Below are 16,780 nucleotides of genomic sequence, written 5' to 3'. Positions count from 1 at the left end.
GGAAAGGTTAAGAGAAAACAGGTGGGTGTGTGGGGTATGTTATGTTTGTTAAAGTAAATCCTGTATTGAATATATTGCATAACAATGCTGGTGTTTGTATAACAAAAAAAATAATAAAGACATTGTTTCAAAAAAAACAAAACTATAATAATTTACACTTACTTTATGGGTACATTTCCAGATTAAAAGTTGTAAGCCATGTAATGAAATAGCAGTTATTTGGGGGTAATATCTCAAATTTAATTCACTAATCTCAGTCAATAAAATTTGGTGCCAGTAAACCACAAAATTTCACTTGACAACAATACCAGTTTATAAAGTGTAATGCTCTCATTTCCAGCACACTTATGTGACTTGTTCTGGTAGAATGAAGACATAAGACGCTCAGATATTTATTTCTCTACAATCACCTGGATATTAATAAACAACAATGTGGATTAAATGATATCAGCTAATACACATCCAAAACAATCATAAAGAGTTTTTTTTAAATATTCGGGAATATCATGTTGTGAAAAGTGTCCATGGCACAAGTGTGAAACCCAGTGGACACACAGGGGACTGCAAGATGTCATTTAAAAATCTAAGAAATTGGGATTTTTAGTACACTTTTGCTGTATTTTTTTGATCTCAGTAGAAGTTGGCCTAGACATACTGAGCTTGTCTTTTCATCTAGCAGTATCATTTTATTTAATGTGTAATGTTTATACATTTATCTGAAAAAAGGAGGAGAGTTATACATATTTGCCATCAAAGTTAGAACCTGCAGAGTTTATTCATGGATCCCATATATTTTAAAAAAGAGCTTTGTCATAAGATAAGGCTCTCTTCAACATCCAGTATTCCTCTACAGACAACAGCAGAACAAACTCCTCTCCCAAAAGGAGATGGCTGCACCTGTCTGTCATCACCAGCAATTTGCAAGTTGCACATTTGTCTGCAGCCATTTTCAGGAGTCTGACTGACTACACAGATGTTCTATCGTAACTGTCCGTTTGGTCCATAGTTCAGGGTTGTAGTCTGCAGTTCTTAAGTCTTTTTTTCCAGCTCTTCCATTTGAACCTTTACGTTTCCTTTCAATTCAGTCCTCAGGTCTGCAATTTCTTTTTCACTAGAAAGACACAATAAGTGAGATGAACATTACAACCAACACAGTAGTGTTTTTTATTTTTGATACCATAACAGCGTTCACCTGAGGGGAATGAGAATGATTCCACATGTCAGGTTGAGCTGCTGAAGGATTCTGGGAAGGCTTGGTGTGGCAAACTGGAGAGAAACGCAGATGAAATAAATTGTAAATCGTACAACCTTGTATTCATGTGTTCATGTGCTGCAGAACTGTACAAACCTTTGGAGGTGGAATACAGGCACTAGGTGTGTTACTGTAGATATGGTTGATGGCTTTCTGAAGGATCACAGCCTGCTGGGTGAGGCTCTTCAGGTACTCGGAGCTTTCCTTCGTACTATCGTGGTTCTCCCCAACCTTCACATGTGCAACAGTGAAGTCTCAGTTAAAATTATGAGCATATGACATACAAATAACAACAGTATTTTAAAGCATACCTGGCTCTTATATAGCGAATAAGCCTCTTTCTCGTGTTGCAGAGCGGATCGAAACTCTCCTTTACTCTCGTACACAGTGGCGAGCAGATGGTGACTGCACAGAAAATAGACACAGAGAGGCAGTGAGGTAATGAAAACTTTGAAATAATAGTGATGGAGGAAGGGAGCAGTATAGGATGACCACAGTAAATTCAAAGCATGTCTATCATTTTCTCAGATTTTCTGTAATTCAGGGCCGGTTTAAGGCATAGGCCATATAGGCGGTCGCCTAGGGTGCCACCTTCTGGGGGACGCTGGTCGCCCTCTAAAAAAAACGCCGCTGGGCTCCTCCTTTTCTGCATTAAGGTAAAAAATGAACTACTCCTGTAGCTCTCTTTCTCTCTTACGCACCGTGCCATGCACCTGAGTACGGGTCAGAATGTAAGATCGCTAGATGGACAGATGTCAAGAGGCAAAGATATCTAGCATTTTCACATTTTATTTCGTCATAATGAAAATGTCATTGTAATGTGTTGCAATCTGTTGTCTTTCCGTCTGCTTCTGAATAGAAGAATGTAAGAAAACGGAGGAACATGACGACAAAACTGTCTTACCTGTGTGCGTGCTTCAGTGACGTGGCACCGTGATATTTTGAGGTTGAAATTAAGGCATTCTTTAGGAACTTCAGGGAAAGGTCATACTCCATCAGTCCATGAAGTACTAGACCCAGCATACTCTAATGTAGTGGAGCACAACAGGGATATTAACAGAAGCCTTGTCCGAATACCAACTGGTTATCAAGTCGCTTTCTCAGGATGCGCTCAGTATTTTCTTACGATCTGGCAAGGCTTCAAGATGCCATTGCCTGTTTGCATTTCTCAGTATCTACCTGAAGTTCTTTTTTCTGAAAAAAATATTTCCATTATTATTATTCCATTATTTTGAAATGGGTTGCAACTGATGGCAGTGTGCCTCTGGAGGGAGAGGTTGCAGTAAAAGGTTATCCTTTGCATCTAATGAATATGTAAAAACTACCTTTAATGTCTAAAATAGATAGATAATATCTAAATAGATGCTTTTTGTGCAAAATAAAGTAGAAAGACAGAGAGCAACACGTGGCAGGTGAGGTCCCACTTACATCCAGCAGTGCCACTTGTGGATGGTCTTCTCCGCTCACCAGCAGGGCGAGGTACCGGGCGCGATACAGCAGCTGCAGGGAGGTCGAAATTCGGCCTCCAGCAAAGCAGTACAGGGCCAGGAAAGTCTGAATCACAGATAGAAATATGACATTAATAGAGTTGAGTAAGGTGTTTTTAAGAGAACAACAGGGTTAACACATTGTGGTCCAACAATCTGTTTGTGGATCGATGAAAAGGTAAAGGAACTCACATAGTCTTGTATGGTCTGTGGATGGTCTATACCTTGGATTCTCTCACTACTCATAACAGCCTTTTCCTGGTGGCTGAGGGCCTGTGAGAGAGGGAGAAATGAGGGAAACATTACTTTATGAAAGCTCACAAATTGTGAGCGAATGATGATTCAGAAGTCTGGAACCAGGCTAGCTAAAAGGTCATGGTGGAAATGAATCTTAATGCATATTTACATCTGCATATTCCCCCAGGATGTAGCAGATCCGTCCCAGGAGACGCAGGCACATGCACACGTCATCGTGCAGGACCCCACATACGCTGCTGAACAGAGTCAGGGCCTGGCTAATCAACTCATAGCCATCTTTGAGAAGCCCTAAAAGCAATCATAAGACACTACCAATGAGCCTTGAATGTGCAAAAAATAATAACATCTGCTCTTCACACACTGATTCCAGATGGTTGTCTCCGGGTAATGGTCAGTCACACGCTACTCTAAATGTAAACTGTATTTTAAGTGTTTATATTCATGTCCGTGTCTCTCACCCTGCTGCATCGCCACCTGTGCGTGTTGCACGAGCCACGTGGCATCCGTTGCTGTAGGTTTGAGATGTTTGACCACGGGGAACATGTTGACAACATCTTCCTCACTGAACACTGGCCTGTGTCGAGACTCAAACACATACTCCCTCAGCTGCACCTAAACACGGAGATAAGGAAGAAGAGGAGCAGCTGTACTAGATAACTTTGCATTTTGGCTGCCCCCAAGTCAGTGCTGGAGATCATTTCCAATTGTAAAAGAACAGTGTGAACGGCGTTGCCACGGTTTTGCACTCAGCGGCTCACGTTACCGCAGTCTTAGAAAGGGAGGACTTAGCGGGGTGGTACTCAGTTGGTTGCAATCTGCAACCACACCACTAGACGCCGCCAAATCCTAAACACTGCGCCTTTAAGGACTTGTTGGACTTCAGTATCCACAAATCCTGTAGTATAGTGTCGACCCTGAACTTATGTAGCCAGATGTCGTCTTATTAAGCATCAAATATGAGCAGGTATTTTTTGTGAGCTTGACAAGATGGAGGCTTGGCCAAAATAGACCTAAATGTCATCTTGGCTTATGGAAGGGGTAAACAGGTGAAAAAAAAGATTATTGGTGAGCCCAGTTTTCAATCAAGAGAGAATCTGTTTAGTAGAAGAACATTTTTGATTTCTATCTCTAGTCCTTATTGCTCAACGTTTAACTATTCCAGCTCAAGATATGATTTTTAATGATACAAAATGTGTGGTTCCAGCTACAATTATTGTCTAGTGCAGCTTCAAAACAGACAGAATGAATTTAATTTCATAGGTAAATGTGTTGTGAAGAGAAGCATGGTAGATGTCTGACCTGGATGCCCGTCTTGATGGCCATCTCTCTCAGCAGGGAGATCCTCTGAAGGCTGTGCTTTTCTATTACTTCATCTATACTTTCACTGGACACAGAGAGGATGGCAGAGTCAAATCCTGTAGCACTTATTCAACCACAAACACAGACACACACACGTACCTGTCTATTATGTAGTGGTAATAATCTCCAGCTTCAGTCCTGATCCGGCCCCACAGCTCACTGGGGGTCATTCTGGCCCACACACTGTCTGTCAACAAGGCGACTCGACCCCCGTGGCTCCGTCGCCGCCGGCTCCTGCGGCGAGAGAGCAGCTCATCGGAGCAGGAGTCGGGGAAACAGGAGGAGGAGGAGCTCAGGAGGCAGTTTAGGAAGTGACTGACAGCAGCGGAGAAAGCTGCTGCTTCCACATCCTGGGAGTAAATAAGATATATGTTGATATTAGAAATTGTATTCTAGATTGCAAAAAGTTATTTTAATATTTTAGTTATTGACATTATTTGAGCACTTCACCTGTAGAAAGGTCCTGAAAATGTGTTTTGCACTTCTGATGATGACTTCACCGATAGAAATTCTCTGTGAGGGAACATTTGATCAGTTATGTGATCAGGAAGACAGACAGTTGGCATCCTTTATTTTTTTCATGTTCACAAGGTTGTTTTCTACATGTGTCCTCTCACCACTGCTCTACTCATTATACACCAATGACTGCATTTCCCACCCTGACACTGTAAAGACGACTAGGTTTGCTGATGATACAACTCTGGTGAGACTGATTTCCTGTAATGATGAGACAGCTTAAAGGAATGAGGTCTCCTCTCTGGTCGACTGGTGCAGCAATAACAATATGGAACTTAACATCAACAAAACAAAGGAACTTGTGGTGGACTCCCCGTAGAAACCAGGGAGAGCTACTTAGAAAAAAAAACTTTGATCTAAGTCTAAGATTGAGAGAGATGAGGTAGCAGCCCACAGTCTGCATTTCTTAATCTTGTTATTTTTTGTTCAGTTTGCTGGAAATATTTATATTCCTTGTGCTCTACAGGGTTTATTCTTGAGTGGGTCACAGGCATTTTTCTGTAGCTTCATTGCCTCGTCTTTGAAACAGGACATGAAAACAATTGTGCAAATGGCCATTATAATAATATCAATATCTACAGTATATCCTCATCTTAAATGTACAAAACTGCCAATCATGTTAGGCCACATTTATAAATATCTTACTCAATCCTTCACCAGAAAAAGTATGTGATTCATGTGATGTAGTGGAAATCTTATCAATGTAAAGGTAAACTCAAGAGGTGAGCAGCGATGATGACTTTACATACAGGTTTTGTGGTTAATAACAGCTGTATTAAGTACCTGTATGTGGCTGAGTCTTCCTCTCTCCTCCTCCCTGTCCAGCTCCTTCAGTAGGATGCCCAGGTATCGCACGTTCACACCCCGCTGGTGTAGCACCGAGGTCAGGGTCGCTCCATCCATCGGCACCGCTGCGTTTTCGAGACAGTCCCTCAGCTACCAAACACACACACACACAGGAGCAGCAATAGAATTATAGATATTATATTAAACTTCATGCATATGTTGGATCAGAACGTTATTGATCCACATAAGACTCACCACTGCGGGAATCTGATTGGTCAGCAGAAAAGCAGCCGCGTCCCATAACAGCTGTCTCTGCTTCTGAACCTCCTCGAAACACTCAGAGGGGAAACGAACACCTGCAGCAAAGACACACAGTTGATTTTTTAAAAAACTCTATATACATGACCGTGTGTGTGTGTGTGTGTGTGTGTGTGTGTGTGTATGTGTTCAGTACCTGGAGAGCAAACATCAGGGTTGAAGCGGATGTCAAAGCAGGAGTCACTCACTGATCCGACAGCCTCACAAGCTTTCATTATCACATTTCTTCTCTGAAATTCTACGAAATGAAAATATGAATGCATTATCAATTGGCACAATCAAACTTTCCTTGGCCTCATTTGAAGGTCGTCAACGTTGGCTTAAAAACTGAGGCTTAAAGTTAATTTGCAGCTACTAAATGGATGAATGTGTGGTGAGATTGTTTTCGCAACTGTTCACTCACTTAAAACTAAAAGTGCTGCATTCAAAATCTTACTTAAGCGCAACAAGTATATAATTAAGCAAAATGTACTTAAAGTATGAAAAGTCATTATGCAGCAGAATGATCCCTGTCAGAGTTATATTAGTATTTATTATATCACTGGTTCATTATTATTGATGCATTAACGTGTAAGCAGCATTTTCATGTTGTAGTAAGTTGAGGTGGAACAAATACTAATGAGGTTTTACACTGTTGGGTAGTTTAATTTATAACAAAGCATCCCATTTTAAGAACTCATCCCATGTTTTGCGTGTAAAATCTTAATTTGCAAACTGCCTATAGCTGATTTCTCTTTGCAGTAACACAAAATCTCCTGGTTTATCATGTGACTTCAATTAGCTGGTCTCACCGTCTCCAGTTCTCGGCTCACAGACCGGGTCTTCACTCTGCTCCGTAGCGTTGTCTTGCTCTTCCGGTTGGACGAGCCCCTGGGACACCATCTTGACATAAAGTTCATACCTGCAACAGAAAACACAAGGTCAGAGGAATGAGACACAGTTTCATGGTGGCTGCATTCATACTCCACATCTCCTCTTCCTCACCTGTGCTGGACGAAGGCCTCTATCAGCTCTGGTCTCAGGCTGGCCAGTCTGTGATGGTGTCGCCGTGGGTAACCAAAGCTCTGACACTTCTTCGGCGCCTCCCTCCTCCTCTCCTCTGTCTCAGAGAACTGATAGTTAAGGTCGGGGGGGAAGGTCCGGAGGAGGTCCAAGATGTAGGGTCGTCCGTCATTACCCAGGATGCCTTTGGTCTCGATGCCAGAGCAGAGCTCCACTGGGCTGTTGCTGAGGTCGAGCACCTGGTGACGCTGGATTCTTAGCGGTTTACTGGTTTTATCCAGAAGCTCCAGAAACCTGAAACAATGTTGAGAAAATTAAAGATTATTGCATGTTTAACACTTTATTCTACTCTAAATACCTAAAATATATATATATATATTTTTACCTGGGGTGTGTGGAAACAGTTCTTCCATAGTCATTAGAGCCGTAGACTACACTCTGCTCCTGATTTTTCTCCAGTATCCCAGGAACGATGGTCTGAGCGATAACACGGATGCCACGATAATCTACCACGGCTGTTCCAAGTGTGTGAAGCCCCTCTATGTCCACAGATGCGTATGCCTGTAGCAGAGGTATTTTTGTTTTGATGGCAAGAACATGAAGGGATTAGATTACATACAGTATATTTGAAAGAGAAAATATAAGAGGATATATAGTGCTTAGATCCTGATTGATGAGTCGACAATCAAGTATTTAGATGTTAAGCCAGGTAGTTCGTGTTTTGGCTTATTGGTCCGTGGGTGTGGCATTTTGAATGGCAGTGTTTTGAAATGGCAAAAAAGTGATTTTATGTCAGATTCCTGTGTCTTATGTAGAGAACCGTGTGCAGTGTTTTGCAAAAAGTGTTGAATTTCAAATTGGATGCAAAGCAGAAAATGTGTTTAGAGTTTTGGAGACTTGAGCTGAGGTTTTGTTCTCTGAGTATCAGTTTCAATAATTGTGCTTTATGTGTCATTTTAGTGTGTTAGCAATTGAAAAAAACTGCAAAGTCCACACAATCGTACCCTTACAGAACTATTGAATCCCTTCTGGAACAAATATATTTTCAAACGGGACAGATGAAACAGTAAATGCATTGCAAAACACCTCACAACTCATGCAGGTATTGCTGTGAGGATCTACCTGTGCTCCCCTCAGGTCACAGATGGCAGCAGCGTGAGCAGCAGCGTTGCCCCCTAGTGGCTGGTAGTGCTCAGATATGTCAAACCCCAGGCTGAAGAACAGGTTGTTCCAGATGAACATCTGCATATGAGGCGCCTCCCCCGGGTTCAACGCCATGATGTTACCGTCGATAACGGCAACGGCGCCTCGTGTTGCAGCGGCAACAAAGTCACTGTTTGTCTGGATGGAAGGATTAAATAACACAGTCCTTGATTTTAAGAGGAACAGCAGGACAAGAGATCTTACACATCTGTACTATGGTCTCACAGTCACAAGTCTGCTTCTCTAACCATTAATCAGAGAGAGAAGATGTTAAGAAATCTGTGGTCTCACCTTGAATATGCTCCTCTCTCTTTGTAGGCGCTCCTGAAGGGAGTTCCTGCTGAGTTCCCTGCATCCCTGCAGCTCCTCATTCCAGTCCCGACTCTGTGGTCATGACACACAAATCAGCATCAGCATCAACGTCAGTCAGCTTCAGATGCACCACCGTCACCATGTGTATACATGCATCTGCCATAAGTTTACTGGAATGTTATATTTCCCTATTTCATGTCTGCAACCTGCCCAGCTGTGTGCTCGTCCTGGCCCATGCGACTGGTGTGCGTCTCCTCCGCTCTGACACAGTCGAGGGTGTGGTCTCTATGACGGGCGGTCCAGGTGAACACCTGGAAAGGTGCTCTGATCCGCTCATAAGGGTGTTGCTGGACTCTGGTTCACAGCAAGTGACAGAAAACATTTTTCTATTAGTAAGGTTTTTATCAAGGTATTACCAAGCCTAATGTAAACTCGAAGACGTTTGGATGACTGACGTTCGGCCTACTGTAACATGAACAGTGTCACATGTCACTTCTTGTATTAGCATGTAGTCCCCAGCTTGATTACAGACAGTTTACTCACCTCTTCTTCTGCAGGGCACTGAAGGTTTTCCTGAAAGCAGGGCTGACTTGACTCAGCAGCTCAACTAGAGAGTGGCAAAGGATTTTGGGAAGTGCAGGTTTAGGGTTGAAGTTGAAGGCAGTTGACCTGGAACAGTCAGAGCATAACACAAGTTGAATCCAATTAAGTTTCTACTGTCCTCAGTGTACATAATTGATGTCGTTTTACTGCTCTCTGGGGTCGGTGTTGCACTTGCTTAGTTGTGGAGCTTGGAAAAAATACAACATGAGAGGGAAACTGAGAGTCTAGAGCCATGCCAGCGGCTCAGTGAGGCTGTACTTAGGCATAGCACCTAACATCCTCACAATGTTAAAGAGGACCTATGATGCTTCTGTGCTTTTTCACTTTCCTTTAGTGTGTTATATAGTTTTTTTGTGTGTGTAAAAGGTCTGCAAAGTTACAAAACCCAATGTCCAGGCCAAAGGGAGTTACTCTCCCCCACAGAAACATTGCTCCTGAACTGCCTGAAACGCCTCGCTTGAAGTCCCGCCTTTTCTTCCGTTACGTGGTGATGTCACCAAGTAACACATTGTCTTAATGGCTAGCTTGGCACGCCCTCAAACAAAGCTAGTTAGAGAGGAGCTGGAGCAGAATCCGAAGAGTCTGGTTCGGTTGACCAATCACAGCAGACGTTGAGCGTTTCAGACAGATGGTGAAAAGAGATGCTACAGCACAGCCGGTATAAGAAGGTATATACACAGCATGCTTGGCGTTCAAGTGGTTAAGCAACGGCAATATTAACGTTACTGTCGGCGTCTAGAAGCCACAGAGGCTAACAATTTAGCAAGCTAGCAAGCGGGTAACATAATGCAGGAAATGCAAAGGCATAATGACAGAGGAGAAAGATGAGGCTGTTGGGAATGTCAACATTTTCCTCAGACATACTATAAAATTATGACGAAAAACAATATGCGACTAAAATTACAATATTTTCACTAATTATGTACCGAAAAAATGAACTTCCAAGGCCTCCGCCATTTCTGACGCCAATAAACATGTCGCAACTCGTGAACTAGGAGCTTTCAGAAACTTTCCACTTACGAGGTTGTGAATACCACAAGAGGGGGGTGGGGGGGGTGTTCATATGGACTCTTCTCGTGAACACGGTAAACACAACTCCATTTGAACGCACCAAAATGTCCGAACTAAATTTCATTGCAATCCCTCCAATAGTTGTTGAGATATTTCAGTCTGGACAAAAGTGGTGGACTAACCGACTGACATTGCCACAAACTCTTAAATTTTCATAGCTTAGCAAACTTGCAAACAGTTTAGCACTCACTGGTTGAGGTAGAAACCGCGTGTAGAGGATGTAATGTTGACTTCTCTGTCCTCCATGGTCAGGGCATTGAGGTACATCAAGTCCCCATGCATCTTCCTGTTTCCTGGAGGAGGGTTCCAGCTGCTCATGGTCAGAACCCGCAGGCACTGTAATGGCTGTAATGATAAAGTGCCACTGTTGCTTCACAATAATTAATACACATTTCATTGAATGTTGGTCATATCTCCAATTACAAAAACTGATCTCTCACCTTCCAGTCATCTCTGAGTGGCTGCAGTGGAGTTAGTGGTCGGTCCTTACATCCAGGGAGGACGTATTCTGGAGGGCTGCAGTCAACAGACTCCTTTTCAGAAGCTCGCCTGTTCCCCACACTTTCACCGTCTAAAGGGATGAGAATAGAGGTTAAAAGTTTGAACGATTACTGGCAGAAATTCTCAGACAAAACCTAAGGAGGTAAATGAGAGGGCATTATTACCTTTGTGTCCTCTGGTGTAAAAGGTGAGGTAAGAGAGTGAGCTGCAGTTCATTCCATTGAATGCATCTGCGGGGTCGAGGCTCCTCAGAAGATCACGAACGTGTCTGAGATGAAGACGAGCATCACGCACCGTGTAAGAACCTGCAACAAGATGAGAAGAGATGCTTAGAAAGTTTTTGATTGATGAGAGTGTGCAGTTTTGAGACATAAAGAGATCGACTGATTGATTCTATTTGATGAATTAAAATACAGTACAAAAATATGCATTCAGTACTATTTCATAATTCATTAGGATTTCTCAATTAAGTCACAGGACTTAATTCCACTGTGGTCCTTTAATCAGGCTAGGAGGCAGGCAAGGGAAGGGGATGATGTGTATATGCTACTAATAATATCCTATTTTATGGTAATACACCTAAAAACATCAATATTTATACAGTCAGAAAAAAATGATTTAAAAAGGAAACAAATTCAGAAAACAGACCAAAGCTTAAAACAGTCCTGGATAAGATGTTCCTCTATACTAACTTACTCAGCATCCATTTTTTCAGCTGTTTTTTTAAAACAGACTAAATTTCGTTTGGGATTTTATTCCCAACCTGTGGAGAGAAATTGCTTCTCCCTGTAATTCATAACCAGCTGCTTACTTTGAGGAGCTCTTTACCAAGTGAAATTCTAACTGTTTCTAAGTACTCTCCACTTACTAACAAAGCTGAATCATCTGCATACAAAAATATAGGACATGAGCAAGCTGCCTCCATGTCATTTATATACATTAAAAACAATAGAGGACCAATTATGTTTCTTTGAGGGACACCAACAGGTAAGGTTTTTAGGCTCTGAGAGCCTACCTCCTAGTACATTACTCACTATGTGGATGAGAGGTCAACATCAGGCTAAAAAGGGCCTTCCTGTGATAATATGTCACAAGTGAACAATACACTCAGTTATCACAAAAAGACAAGATCTAAAGAAGAAAGAAAAGGATGAGGCAGTTACCCTCCACCACCTTGATCGGCGCTCCGTCCCGGATGCCCAGGATGGAGCTCAGCTCTGTGAGGCTGTCGAGTGCGACGCCGCCCAGCTGGAGGGAGAAGCATGTGCGGTGGCAGGTGATCTCATGCTCCATCAGCACCTGGTGCAGTTCCGCCACCAACATCTGGCCCGACACCTGAGAGCGGAGGAGAGTTGGATTGGAGTGATTCAGAAAGACATGACGATACAGTGAAGTATCTTTGAGAAAATAATGAGACAGAGGTACACAGAACCTGAAGCTCAAAACTTTCTGTTCCAGGAGGCTGAATTCTGACAGTGAAGTCGGTCTCTTGGAGATCAACTACGTCACTGAGTTTCCTCTTTTCAGCATCAGACTCCTGTTGGCGATCATCCTCAATTTGACTCGGAGGCGCTGTTGCCAACAGAAGAGAGACAAAATAAAGGCGTGAAGATCAAAACTGGCTGCGTGATATGGAGGATCATTTTCCCCAGAATAGAAATTAAAAGGGAAAATGGAAAATAAACTATTATTGTATTTCAATGCAGGATAATCATGCGATAATTAAATGTTAAAAAGAAATGGAAACGGTATACTGACATGATGAATGTATATTAATAAATGACTATTTGAAAAATAAAAGTGAAATGTTCCATCCCTTAAATGGAAAATGCTCAATTTGAAAGCTGAAATGCAAAAGCTTGAGTTGGAATGTTTAATTGAAGAGGAAATTATCTGTCTACTCTTCTATTTAATTTTCCCTTTTATTTTTTCATTTTTATTAACTTTTAAAGTTAATAATTTATGCATTTTTTAAATTAATTTTAAATTCGTTCATTCATTATTAAATTGTACAAATTTATTTATGTATTATTTGTTATTAACTTTTAAATAAATGTATTTATATTTACATTTATTTAAATTATTTTGGACAAAGAAAATAAAAGCAAAGCTAACCTCAAATAACACCACTCACCTTTGACATGTGGTGCTGCCAGAAACAGCCTGTCCACTAAAAACAAGGTTTGCTTCATCTCAGCCTCTTCCTCCTCCACATGTGGCACAGCTGTCTTGTTGTCGTCCTCCTCCATCTTTGCCGGGTCCTGGCATTGAATATGATCTCCATTTATATGGTCCTCAGACAGATTTGTGTTTGTTTTTGTGCCCTTTTCATTTACATTCTGATGTGACACCACAGTGGCCTGTCCCATCTGCTCATTATCCTGATTACTCTGGTGTGTTAGGTCCACACGACACTCAGCAGGGTCAAAGGTCTCCACAACTGCAGTGCTGTTGATGCTGCATTTTGTCAGCTGAACTTCCTTCTGTGACTTCTCATCCATATTGTTGTGTTGAGTCGGCATCACTGAGGTGCACTCAATGTTTTGCTCTTTGTCTTGTATCGGCTCTGTCCAGGCAAAGTCTGTATTTTCCTGAGCAGTATTCTGTTTCTCTTCGTCAGTGTTTAACTCCTCTATTAGCTTTGCATTTTGTTCGGTTTGAAATGTATGTTTCGTTGACTTGGTGGCCGATTCCTCATGGATGTGATTCCCTTTCAGTTCTTCCGGTTCAGCTTCCTTGTCTCTGACTCTGAAGGACAGTTTGTTTTTCTCTGTCTGTCTCTCAGAAACTTCAGCCCAGGTCCCAGAGTGTCTCTCTCGTGATGTTTGTGCCTCCAAGAGCACATCCACCTCTCTTAGTATTTCACGTTCTTCCACAACCATCTCTTTAGTAGTGCCAGCATTTGTTAGTGTGTTTACTTCTCTCTCCACAGTCTCAAGTCTTTCTGCTTGTGCCTGAACTTCTGCCTGTGACTCTGTCTGAGTCTGCACCCCCATGTGTGTCTCCACTTCGGTCTGCGTCTCCACCTCTGAAAACCCCCTAAATCTCCACCTGTTGCTCCCTTCATCTCCAGGCTCATCCGCCCTCGCTCCCTCGTCCTCCTCAGACACCAGCAGACACACCATCGGCTCCACCAGAGTCACTTCTCCTCCCGGGTTGCTGCTTAGGATGATGTCGGGAAACAGGAAGTGCTCTGGTTCGAGGGTGGGGTTTGTCACGCCGTTGGAGACGGTTGACAGATCGTCCTCCGAGTCGTCCGGCAGGCTCGGTGATTCGCATTCACTCTCTTCGCTGGATAGCAGAGGGGATCTTTCTGCCTCACCCTGGACCGGTGTATCCTTACACTTGAGGTAGTTTGACAGTGTGTGACAGCACTGGACTATGTTTCCCATGATGCCTCGGTGCACCAAAACAGCAATACAACTGTGCAGGTGGCCTAAGGGAGAAAAGACCACAGTTGATGAAGGTTGGTTAAAAATGGGTTTTATGTTTGTAGCTTCAGCCAGCGGTTCTATTGGTTATAATTTAAGTTTTTTTGCCAAATGATTTGCAATGAAATTCTGCTTTTCCGCCTGATGTTAATTTACTCGTTAAACATTAAATGCTGCTAAGTATAAACTACAAAAGGCTTTGACCTTTAAAAGAAATCGGAAAACATATCTCTATAGTTTAACATTCTCTTAATCTTAATCCTTAATTCATTAAAAACACATTTAGACATTTAAGCTTTTTGTATTTACCCTTTCTTACTGTGTTATGTTCATTGTATTGTTGTATTCTCATGGTACTGTTAAGCACCTTGTATTGTAATTTTGCACAAAAGGCGCTATATAAATAAACAAAGTTTAAGTTTAAAGGGACTGCATGTACATTTTTACATGTAAAAACATGTTTCAATTGTTTTTTTTTTATTGAATATGTGTGAACAGGTTGTAACCTAACCTAAAAAATTTGCCTTTCTGTGACTTTCTGGGTTTCTTCTATCAGCCTGTAGACTGCTTTTTATGTAAAGAATGTAGGCCGTTTTTTCCAGGAAAATCCAACGAATGTGACGTCATGACATCACAGTGTGAAACGATAGCTAACGTTCGGATAGAAATGGAGTCCGCTAATTCCAACAAATGACCAGCCCCCACCACAACAGTAGGGTGACCAGATCCCAACAAACTGTAATAAACATTTCTATTCTGCCCCTTGTCTTGTAACATCTCTATGCTTGTTATGTCGTATTCCCCCTGTGTGAAATAGAAAAATAACTGGCAAATTTCACAAAAAACTCTGAGAATGGCCTTCCACCGGCTTATAAATACTTATAAGTAGTTTCACAGTCTTTGTTGTAGCTGCTCTTCCTTTTCTTTGTGGTAGTTTCCATCATATTCCTCTTAAATCTGCATAGCTTGTGACTTTGTGGTGACTCGCAAATTTCTCCGTTGGGCATAGCGTAGCAAAGACGGTGAGAGGTTAACCTGCACTTGACCCACGTGTGTAATATATAGTGATGTTGTGGTTTTAACTGTCAATTACGCTCAGTCTTGTGTGTGTCGCCTCACTGTTTTGACCGATGCTTGCTCACGTCTACGTAGTGCGAGCACAAGCGCGAGCGACAGGACGTTGACTGTCATTGACTTAACAGCCACAGGTGTCACTGTTAAGCAATTTCTGATTCTTACGTAGTGCCCCTTTAAGTTTGTCACTGTCACATGTGTGTGCCTGTTTGTGATTGCATGTGTGAGAACAAGCAGCTAAGAGCCTTAGACAAAAGCTGATGACAGGGAGATTATGAAGTGTTCCTGCAGTGGTGTCACCTTACAGAGGAGAGGACTGAAAAACCTCGGCGGCTAAATCTCATCAGATGAACCCTGGAATGATGTTGGATCTGTGGGAATCCTGGAACACAGAGGAGAGGGAACGCTGAGCACAATTTAAATGCCTATAAGTTGTTTGGCTACATAAAAGTGTCTAAATCAAAACAGCAGGATATTCTAAATAGACTTGATGTAGTGAATCCTAATCCTAATTAAGAGTTTTTATAAAAGTAATGCATCTTATTCAAGCTCATGAGAACACAAAGGTGAAGCAGGAAACATGTGCATGCATCTCAAACAACAGAAGAATAAAACAGCATGGATATGACATTAGTGTAATCAGTCTATGGGCCCTACCAGCCAGTGTAGAGAGAGGGAGAGGCTGCCAGTCTGTGTCATCTTCTCCAGACTCCTCTGCTGTTCATCCTGATGAAATCAGAGAGCTTCCCAGTCTTTCCTCTACAGCAGGATGCTCCCCCGGCCTTGCTGCGAAAAACACGTTAGACAAACTGTGTGTTATGTGTGTGTGTGTCCTTCATGGGTGGAGAGGAGCTGTGAGAGAGAGCATGTAGGCCCCTCTATTCACACACACATGCACACCCACAGACTAGTACCCATCCAAGTCCAGAAGAGGGCAACCTCTCTGCCGTTCATGATGTAACTTCCTGTATTCAGACCGGTCCATGCACTCTCTATCAACCTTGAATGTGAGCACGTGCAGGAGGTGTATAAATAAGCAGCATCAGGACGAGGCTCTTCTTTATTTTTTGGAAATTAAACACAAGGCATGACACAGCAAACCTCTCCCCCAAAAGCACAAAAACAAGCCTCCAGTATTTTGTCTCTGCTCCTCTTCACACACAAGCTCTCTGAACGCAGCCCTCTGGTTGCCATGGCAGCGCTGCAGGGAGACATTAACATTCTGAGCACGGTCTCCAAGACAACTGTGGGAACATTCTAGAACGGGACGTTTGCTAGGAGACAAGTTACACCGACTGACGTTACCATGTGAGCGATACAGTCGTTTGTAGCGGTTGAATGACTCAATATCTCCTCATGATTGTCAATAAATTAATCAATCACAACATGTTAACATAATCAATTAATTTGATTAATATCTTAGCAAAATATTATATCCATAAAATGATGTGGCTTAAAATAATACCATCCTTTTATACTTTTGAAGATACTGATTTTAAAACATATTTGCCTACAATTGAAAACTTAAAACTCAAAAAAGCTAAATTGTCTAAAACTATTAGATTATTTATTTATTTTTCTTTTTATTAATCTTTTCCTTTCCTTAC

At 42.1% G+C, this 16,780-nt stretch overlaps 1 protein-coding gene across 3 annotated transcripts; it reads right to left on the bottom strand.

The window, feature by feature from the left end:
* Window positions 1-901: 901 nt before the first annotated feature.
* Window positions 902-16,330, bottom strand: LOC119475469 (clustered mitochondria protein homolog). 3 transcript variants are annotated; one of them, XM_037748210.1, is made up of 30 exons: window positions 15,831-16,330; window positions 15,474-15,555; window positions 12,803-14,104; window positions 12,101-12,240; window positions 11,832-12,003; window positions 10,833-10,973; window positions 10,608-10,738; window positions 10,358-10,512; window positions 9,037-9,162; window positions 8,700-8,847; window positions 8,473-8,565; window positions 8,101-8,319; window positions 7,364-7,539; window positions 6,961-7,272; window positions 6,768-6,877; window positions 6,113-6,214; window positions 5,914-6,014; window positions 5,656-5,808; window positions 4,807-4,869; window positions 4,456-4,706; window positions 4,297-4,381; window positions 3,456-3,609; window positions 3,146-3,285; window positions 2,932-3,012; window positions 2,681-2,806; window positions 2,157-2,278; window positions 1,564-1,657; window positions 1,349-1,483; window positions 1,193-1,266; window positions 902-1,111 (listed from the first exon to the last, which is right to left on the bottom strand). In XM_037748210.1, the coding sequence occupies exons 3-30, from the start codon at window positions 14,058-14,060 to the stop codon at window positions 1,030-1,032; spliced, it is 4,944 nt and encodes a 1,647-aa protein (XP_037604138.1). In that variant the 5' UTR covers window positions 14,061-14,104; window positions 15,474-15,555; window positions 15,831-16,330; the 3' UTR covers window positions 902-1,029. The 3 variants fall into 3 exon arrangements, with proteins under 3 accessions (XP_037604138.1, XP_037604137.1, XP_037604139.1); XM_037748209.1 differs by having other exon boundaries at window positions 15,479-15,555; XM_037748211.1 differs by lacking the exon at window positions 15,474-15,555.
* Window positions 16,331-16,780: the final 450 nt, after the last annotated feature.

Source organism: Sebastes umbrosus, chromosome 17, assembly GCF_015220745.1.
Source record: "Sebastes umbrosus isolate fSebUmb1 chromosome 17, fSebUmb1.pri, whole genome shotgun sequence".
Taxonomy (NCBI): Eukaryota; Metazoa; Chordata; class Actinopteri; order Perciformes; family Sebastidae; genus Sebastes; species Sebastes umbrosus.
Note: the sequence above shows the minus strand (reverse complement) of the source record. Positions and strands in the feature narration are given on the sequence as shown.